Genomic DNA, 9240 nt, shown 5'->3' with positions numbered 1-9240 from the left:
ACTCGAAACAAGCCTTAGGCAGGCAACAAAACCCAGACTGGCAGGAAAAACAATATGCATTTCCCAATTTCCCTATCTTTAAAAGAAAACGCTTGAGTTAAAAAATATAGCACATCCAGGGACTTCTCTGGTAGTCCAGTGGTTAAGAATCTGCCTTGCAAAGCAGGGATGTGGGTTCGATCCCTGGTTGGGGAACTAAGATTCCACATGCTGTGGGGCAACTAAGCCCATGTGCCACAAAGAGCCTGCACACTGCAACTAGAGAAAGTTCTCAGTCTGCAACAAAGAGCCCACACAGCCAAATATATATGTGTGTGTGTGATTACATATATATTTATGCATATGCATATATGTGCATATTTATGTAAATATATATATGTATGGGGCTTCCCAGGTGGCTCAGTGATAAAGAATCTGCTTGCCAATGCAGGAGCCCTGGGTTTGATCCTTGGCTCGGGAAGATCTCTTGAAGAAGGAAATGGCAATCCACTCCAGTGTTCTTGCCTGGAAAATCCCATGGACAGAGGAACCTGGAAGGCTGCAGTTCACGGAGTTGCAAAAGAGTTGGACACAGCTGAGCGCCACACACATAGACATGTGCATTTATGTACATATATGTATGTGTGTGTGGATATATAGCACATCCAAAACACAGACAATACCACACGCTGCTGAGGCTGTAGAACAGGAACTCCGTACACTGCTGATGGGAAAGCAAAACGCTGTAGCTGCTTTGGAAAACAGTGCTACAGACTGGCTATGTTGTCCCCTCCAAAGGACCACAGGCTGAATATGCAGCCCCCCCTCCCTGCCCCAAATTCAGAGGTTGAAACCTAGCCCCCAGTGTAATGGTTTATGGAGGTGGGGCCTTTGGGAAATGAACAGGATGGGATCAGTGCCCTTATAGGAGGCCCCTGGGAGAACCTCACCCTCTGCCATCACATGAGGATATCGGGAGAAGGCCTTGAATCTGCCAGCACCTTGACCTTGGCCTCCAGAATTGGAAAAAGTAAATCTGATGTTTTAAGCAACCCCCCCCTCCCCGGCCCCTACCCTGCAGCCTATGGGGCTTTGTTATAGCAGATGAGACAGTCTGGTAGTTTCTTACAAGGCTAAGACACAGACTGACCATATAAACACTAACTGGGCTCCCAGGCATTTACCTTCGTGTGTTGAAAACTATGTCCATACAAAACCTGCACACGAATGTTTACAACAGCCCTATTAGTAACTGCCAAAATTTGGAGTCAAACAGATGTCCTTCAATAAGTGAATGGATAAACAAACCATGGTACATCCATCCAAAAGGAGATTAGTCAAGAGTAAAAAGAAATGAGCTATCGAGTTACAAAACTACATGGAGGAACCTTAAATGCATATTGCTAACTTGAAAGAAGCCAGTCTGAAAAGGCTACAGACTGTGCAATTCCAACTATCTGACGTTCTGGAAAAGTCCAACTGTGAACTATGGAGACAGCAAGAAAATCAGTGGTTGCCAGGGGTTACAGGGCAGGGAAGGATGAACAGTCGGAGCACAGAGGACTCTCAGGGTAACAAAGCTATTTCCTTATAATACTGTAACAGTAGATACATGATATTATGCCTACTGTATGTCACGAAGATTGACTCTTGATGTCAACGACAGACTTGAGTTAATAATAATATATCAATGCTGCCTCATAGACTTTATCAAAGGTATCACACCAATGCAAGATGTTAATAAGGGGAAAACAGAGGGCATGTAAAGTACCTCACTATAGGTTCTGCTCTTTTTTTTCCCCCTAGAAATCTAAGATGCCTAAGAAATAAAATCCATTAAAAAGAATATAGCATAGGAAACAATTTATTGGTGGTAGAAACCAACTCCAGCAAAAGTCTACAGCAATGGGGAACAAAACCTCACCCCCTCCCTCCCCTGATATTTACAACCTAAGGAAAAGTGAAGGTTGGGTAAGAAGCAGAGAGCAGCCACACAACATTCAATACAATCACCACCAAACTCCATTCCCTACAGAAAACACCGTGAAGACTCTTACCTAACCAGCAGGCTGCCCCTCACAGCGTCTCATCAAAAGTTACGAGACAGGAGTTTAGTTCATGCCTGCAAGTCATTCTTCATCTTGACTTTCATTTCAAGAAGAAATTCTGAGGGTGTTTCAACATTCCCAAGGGAAGGAAGAAGGGCAGGCATCCATGTCCAGCTCTGCGGAGAAGGGACCTCACATTTAGGGCTGAGTGGCGTCTGAGGCAAAAAGAGGGCTGTGTCTCTGAGAGGCCCCAGAGCCTGCAGTCAGAAAATGCCATTTGACTTGCAAGCTGGATATGGAAGCTGTGGATGGAGCAGACGCGGGGCCATGAGGTCATTCCTTTTTTACGCAGCCTCTTTTCCTGCCCATAACCATGCTTTTCATCTCTGCGGGCCGTGACTGAGGTTCAAATTCAGCCTCATAAAACAGGGCCGCGGTGGTAATGGAAAAAGCATCATCACTTGTAAAACTTGGAAAATGCAGCATGAGGTTTCGGTGTGCTTCAGGGAGAGAGAATTAACACAAAGGAAAAAGAAAAAAGAACAAAACATCTGCTTTTCATCAGCAAACAGTCAAAGCAAAGGGCAGCAGGGGCTGAGTTCACTGGAGTGTCCCAGCATTTAGAGCTCGGAGCAAAGCTTTCTGATAAACCTTTGAGAAATATATATTGAGTGATGTCCACGAAATCCACAGGGTGAGAATGCAAGTTGTTCCAGAACTTCGGTTGTTTTTTTTATCGCCGGTTCCAACATCATCTAAGGAATAAGCTTGTGTAAATCTTCCACTTCCAGCTCCCACAAGCTTTCGTGGAGGGGATTATCTGAAAGATCTGTCATCTTCACAGCCTGCAGGCAGGGCTCAGGGCTGCAGGCCTGAACCACTCCCATCACCATCACATATTTTCCTGGAAGAAGAAAAGCTGGGTGGTAAAAGTCCATACTGATAGAGAAAATACAAACAAAGCAGAGATAGGAGTCCTTGAGAGGGTTTAACTTTATCAGGGAGGCAAAGTGAAGACCAAAAAAAAAAAAAAAACCCCAAAAAATGCAAACAGTAAATACCAAAATGCCAAGGTGATCAAAATACTTATAGTAAATTCCACAGTTAACCTAGAGAATGACATCTGTATCTTTGGCTTCTGGTTTTCAAATGTTAAAATCAGAGCATACAGCATAAAGCTATCCTGCCAAGAAATGGAAGAGGCGCTCACACCAGAGGATGAGTTGTAATTAGACAGTCTGCTCTAAGGCAGGACTTCCCAGGTGGCTCAGATGGTAAAGAGTCTGTCTACAATGCGGGAGACCTGGGTTTGATCCCTGGGTTGGGAAGATCCCCTGGAGAAGGAAATGGCAACCCACTCCAGTACTATTGCCTGGAAAATCCCATGGATGGGGGAGCCAGAAAACCCTTAGCTTTTCCCTTCTCCCTGTTCTTGCTTAATACAAAAGCCTGTGACTGGTCTCCATGTACAAGACTGGTCCTCTTTCTGCATGGACAACTCCTGACAGAGGATGGTTGGATGGCATCACCGACTCAATGGACATGAGTTTGAGCAAACTCCAGAGGTGGTGAAGGACAGGGAAGCCTGGCGTGCTGCAGTCCATGGGGTTGCAAAGAGTGGGACATGACCGAGAAACTGAACAACTCTGACAGCCCCAAAGCAAAAATCCAATTCCCCTTCACGTTGCCACAAGAACTGGGCAGTGAAACCATTTACTTCAGATTGGGACTACGAACCCAGCCAAAACCCATGGTCTTCCAACTGAGATCACAGACCTGGTTTCGGGACCTAATGAAGTTCAGGTTCTTGATGTCTTATCACAGAAAGAATTCAGTGAGAGACAGAGTGATAGGTAAGAAGTGGATTGATTCAGAGAGAAACACACTCCACAGACAAGAGTGTGGGCCATTGCAGAGGGCAAGTGCAACAGCCTCAAAATGTGGCATGGTTAGCTTTTATGGGCTGGGTAATTTCATAGGCTAATGAGTGGGAGGATTATTCCAACTATTTTGGGGAAGGGGCAGGGATTTCCAGCAGCGGGGCCACAGCCTACTTTTTGCTCTTTGATGGTCAACCTTGGAATTGTCATGGCGCCTCTGATTGCTGATTGAGGATCAAGGTCTAGTCGAAGTTGACTGGCCTGCCATTTTGGACTCATCTGATTCTAATTGGTTTATGTTGTGTCCTCGGGCTGTGTCATTCTTTCAAAAGTTGTGCCTTGCCCCCTTCCCTCCTCTTTCAGCAGGGGCGGCACCCCCAAAACGCCCTATCGTTTCAGCTGCCTGGGACCAATCTCCACCGCCTCCTGCCGTCAGCTGGGCACATGCAAGCAACTCATCGAGAGGGCAGGCTGCCATTCAATGATCTCATGACATATTAACCGCGACACTCTTCCCATTCCCTTGGGGAAGTGGCTCTCCTTGAAAGCAAAACTTGGCCAGTCTTAACCACACAAAACTCAATTGTGTAAAAAAAAAACCCAAACACAGCAGGAAAAGCAGGCACGCAGCCAGCCTCCACTGCGTGCCCCTGCAAGGCCGCTTTAATCATACTGCTTCCAACATCAGGGCTGGGTTTGCACCCGGGCCCCGGGGCTCTGACGGAAAGAAGCCAGGAGAGCGGATACCTTACCCTCTGGGCATCAGCCCCTGGTACTACATACTGAGGTTTCCCTGAACCCATCTCTGCTTTTGACCTGAGCAAGTGACTCTGGGCTCCTCAGTGACGGAGGCTCATTATAAAAATACACTTGACATACCCCTCTGAAGAGGCCTGAAATACTACGGGAGATGGAACCCTCGGAAAATGACTGAAGACCCTGAAAAGGAAGAGCAAACCCACAGAGATTCCAACAGGAGAGGTAATCCACACACAGGAAATCTGCACACACCGCGGCATATAACACAAATAGACAGATGAAGCCGAAGGACTAAGTTGTTCTTGCCTTTCATGATCAGCCAACCTGGTTACTTAGTCTGGTTCCTTCTACCCGCAGCCTCTCCCCTGATGAGTCTCTCTCCACTGTCTCTCCTTCCCCACTCACTCCCTTCCATCTGGCCTTCATCCCATGACCTCACAGGCCTGGATCAGCTGTCCCTCTTCAGCGCCCACAGCATCTTGCACTCAAGCCTATGACACATCACTTTGTGTTTTAATGGCCTGCTTACTCTTCAGGCTTGTCAATCAAACCTTGGTATTAATTACCAAAGTAGTTACCGACTTGTCAATCAAACCTTGGTATTAATTAGCAAGAGGAAATGGCAAGGCCCAGGCATGTAGGCATTCAGGCCAGTGGGTAAGTCATTGGGCACTGGCCACTGGGTACCTGTGCTGTGCTTAGTCGCTCAGTTTTGTCCAACTCTTTGCAACCCCGTGGAACACAGCCCACCAGGCTCCTCTGTCCTTGGGATGTCCTAGGCCAGAATGCTGGAGTGGGTTGCCATGCCCTCCTCCAGGAGATCTTCCCAACCCAGGGATCACACCCTGGTCTCCTGCTTTGCTGGCACATTCTTTACTGTTTCAGCCACCAGGGAAGCCCACTCAGGTACTGACTGGTATCATCCTCATGCCAGGGCTGAAGCCACCCGTGGGAGACAGTCCCAGCTTGCCTTCAAAGAGCACTGCCTAGGGACCAAGACACCAAACAGCTCAGGCTACGTGCTATACCAAGGGCCGGAAAACGTTTTCTGTAAAGGGTCGGATACTAAATATTTCAGGCTTTGAAGGTCACAAGGTCTCTGCTGCAACTATTCAAGTCTGTAGCTGTAATGAGAAAACATCCCCAGACAATACCTAAATGATTGTGTTCTGTGAAGACTTTATTTATGGACCCGGATATTTGAATTTCATATTCTTTTCATATGTCATGAAATCTTTCGTTTTTTCTCAACCGTTTGAAAATGGAAAAATCAATCTTAGCTCACAGGCCAAGCAAAAGGAGGTGGTACCCTGAGGTTTGCAGACCATGTCTAAATAAACACTGCAATGGAGGGCAGACAGAGAGGGAAGCGGAAGGATGAGAAGCGTGCAGGAGCATCACATGGTAAAAAACCATGGTCACAACCCTCACTATGACCTAGGAGCTGTGTTAAGGCCATTTTTAAAATGGACTGAATCCATACAACAGGCAGCAACTATTAGTCCCTTTGAAAGGCGGCCCAGAAAGGTTAAGAACAAATTCTCCAGGGAGAACATCCGAAAAGGGGCCGAGCCAGTTCAACCTAACGCTGAGAATAGTTGTCAGAAAAACAGACCCCCACCCTGCAGTAGTCTAGCCCAGTGGTTCTCAAAGTGTGGCCCCCAGGCCAGCAGCACCTGGGAGCTGCTTAGAAAGTTCTCAGCCCCACCCAGACCAACTCTGAGGGTGGCACCTGCCAGCAGAGTAAGTCTGATGCACGCTCAAATGTGCACACCCCGAGTTTAAAAGGAAAGAGTAGTGACTACAGCCTGACAGTCACATGAGGCAGGGGTACAGCAGGGGCCCCCCACTCCTGGGAACTGGGGACAGCTTCCCTAAGGAAGGTACCTTGAGTCCAGTCATTAGGGATGAACAGAAGTTCCCCACTATGGTATTTTCCAAAACTTGATGGGGGGAGGGAGGGGAATCACCCCTGCAGAGGAGGCTTTGTTACTGATGCTGGGGCGGGGGGCGGGGGGCGGTCCCTCTCCCGGAGATTCCAGCTGGAAAGGCTGGTGCAATCCTAGGAACTTGTATTTTTTAAATGGGCTGTGGGCTGTGGGTGATGCTTATCATCAGAACGTCTTGGCTGGTGCCTGGCTGGGAAGGGGCAGGAAGGAAGGGTATGGAAGCTGGTGACCAACAGGGCAGCACTGCAAAAAGACCTGGAGGTGGGACGGCATGGCCCCGCCTTCGGGCGGTACAAACCGAGGACCAGCCGAGGGTTCGAATCCGGCTGTTACCTGGGACAAGGCAGGGCCGCCCGCGGGGCACCCGCTCCAGGCCGCGAACCGAGAAGAACCCGCTCGGGTCCCGCAGCCGCGCCTCGCCGCCTCCGGCCTCCACCACAGTGCCCTGCATCCACACGGCCGTCAGCTCCAGCGGCTCGCGGCCCGCCGCCGCCCGCGACAAGCGCCACGAGCCCGGGCCGCCCTCCGCGTCGCGCCGAAGCTGCTCCGCCAGCACCTTGAGCGGCGGCAACCGAGGCAGCCTCACGGCCGTGGGGCCGCTACTGGGTAACGACTCCGTGGGCGCCGCCATTCTGCCTCGCCTTCGCTTTCCCGCCAACTTTGATGAGCGGGAGGCCAGGTCCGCGGCTACCAATCAGAGGCGCGCTAGCGGGATCGACCAATGGTCGGGGCCGGGAGGCGGGGCCGCCAGGCCGAGTGGCCCCCCCCCCAAGCACAGGAGTGCGCATGCGTACATGAAGTAAATAAACGCCCCGCCCTCCAAGTTAGAAATGAAAGGATGAAATGAATTAAGAGAGAAAAAAATAAATGAAGGAGGGAGGTAAAGAACTCCTTGTCTCCACTCACCTCAAAATTTGGTGTGCACGCAAATCATTTGAAGAATGTGAGAATTCATCTTTACATCGTCTTGCCTAGTACGGTTCTGTGAGGCTAATAAATACTAGCAAACACTGAAATGAACAGTAGCAATGATGAGGCTATGTTTATTGTAAGTTATCAAGAATCGAGTGGAGAGAAAAGGCTGGGACACGTACAGCTAGTAAAACTGCCCATTCTTTTATTACTATGTTTATTTATTATACTTTAATAACATTATAAAATAATTTAAGTTAATAAGATATATTACTATATTTTTCACAAAAGGAATTTACGTTCATTATAGAAAATTTAGGAAAGGAAATCTAGAATAAAAAAAAAAATGTAGAAATCATTCAGAGATATCCACCCACTGTTGGTGTATTAGCATCCAGTTTTCAAAATATATACACACAAATATTGTTTTGTATATTGCTTTCAGTTAATAATAAATATCTTTCCATATCAACAAATATCCCTCTGCTTCCTCTTGAGTGACTGGATAAGATTCTATTTGTCTCATCACCTACATAACCAATATCCTAGAGGAGGACATAGGCTATTTTCAGCTTTTCAGTTTATAAATCGTTACAAAGAACCTTACAGTGAAACTACTTAGAACTAAATTTTTGTTCATGTTTCAGATAAATTTCTAGAAATGGAGTGAAAGTCGCTCAGTTGTGTCTGACTCTTTGTGACCCCATGAACTATACAGTCCATGGAATTCTTCAGACCAGAATTCTGGAATGGGTAACCTTCCCTTCTCCAGGGGATCTTCCCAACTCAGGGATTGAACCCAGGTCTCCTGCATTGCAGGCAGATTCTTTACTGGCTGAGCCACAAGGGAAGCCCAAATGCTCCCTAACACTTGCATGTCCTCAATCAGTCAAATCCTAAACCAACCAATCCTTTAAGTCAAGACCAGTGGTCAGGAGACTTTGTCCTCCTGGGATCTACTGCAATACCAGGCTTAGAGTATTCGTCAAGAGCTCAATTTTTATAAAGCAGCTAAGACATATTGGAAAAGACCCTGATGCTGGGAAAGATGGAGGGCAAGAGGAGAAGGGGGAGAGGATGAGATGGTTGGATGGCATCACTGACTCAATGGATATAAATTTGCCCAAACTCTGGGAGATAGTGAAGGACAGGGAAGCCTGGCATTCTGCTTGGGATCCATGGGGTCATAAAGAATCAGACACAACTTAGCAAATGAACAGCAACAAGACATACTGAACAAGGCTCTGTCCTTAGAGCTTTGTAGGGAGACTGTACTACAAATGTGGGGAAACTGAGGTTCACAGAAGCTAGGTGGCTTACCTACAGCCTCCGTGGAAGTAGACTCTGTAGGGTCCTGGGCTCTATACCTCAACCCTAAGCTGCAGAGTAACCAGGTTTCTAACTTGGAAGGAAGTGGGGATTTTAACCAAGAGAGAGTCTCACCCCTTCTAGCCTGATGGATCTCTACTGGCCTTACCCAAGGAAGGCCAGGAAAGTGATGGGGAAGGGAGTAAAGATGGAAATTTTCCATTGCTCTCTTGGCCTTCAAAACACAAGTCTGGGGGGCTCCTGCCCAAGCGGAGTGGGTATGCCGTGGGTCCCGCCTGGGGGCTGCTCAGAGGTAGGTGCGAAGGTGGTCCTGGGTGCAGTGGCAGCAAGTCCTCCCAGAAGGGGAAAGCATCTTAGGTGCGAGGGATGAAGAGGACAGGAAAG

General features: G+C 47.9%; 1 protein-coding gene across 1 annotated transcript; it reads right to left on the bottom strand.

Annotated features, from left to right (window-relative positions):
- Positions 1 to 1827: 1827 nt before the first annotated feature.
- RMI2 (RecQ mediated genome instability 2) lies at positions 1828 to 7288 on the bottom strand. The gene is made up of 2 exons (XM_043914319.1): positions 6949 to 7288; positions 1828 to 2931 (listed from the first exon to the last, which is right to left on the bottom strand). Exons 1-2 carry the CDS (start codon positions 7244 to 7246, stop codon positions 2783 to 2785), a joined length of 447 nt encoding a protein of 148 aa, XP_043770254.1. The 5' UTR covers positions 7247 to 7288; the 3' UTR covers positions 1828 to 2782.
- Positions 7289 to 9240: the final 1952 nt, after the last annotated feature.

The sequence above is a fragment of the Cervus elaphus genome, chromosome 10 (assembly GCF_910594005.1).
Source record: "Cervus elaphus chromosome 10, mCerEla1.1, whole genome shotgun sequence".
NCBI lineage: Eukaryota > Metazoa > Chordata > Mammalia > Artiodactyla > Cervidae > Cervus > Cervus elaphus.
This window is presented reverse-complemented; position numbering and strand designations above follow the sequence as displayed.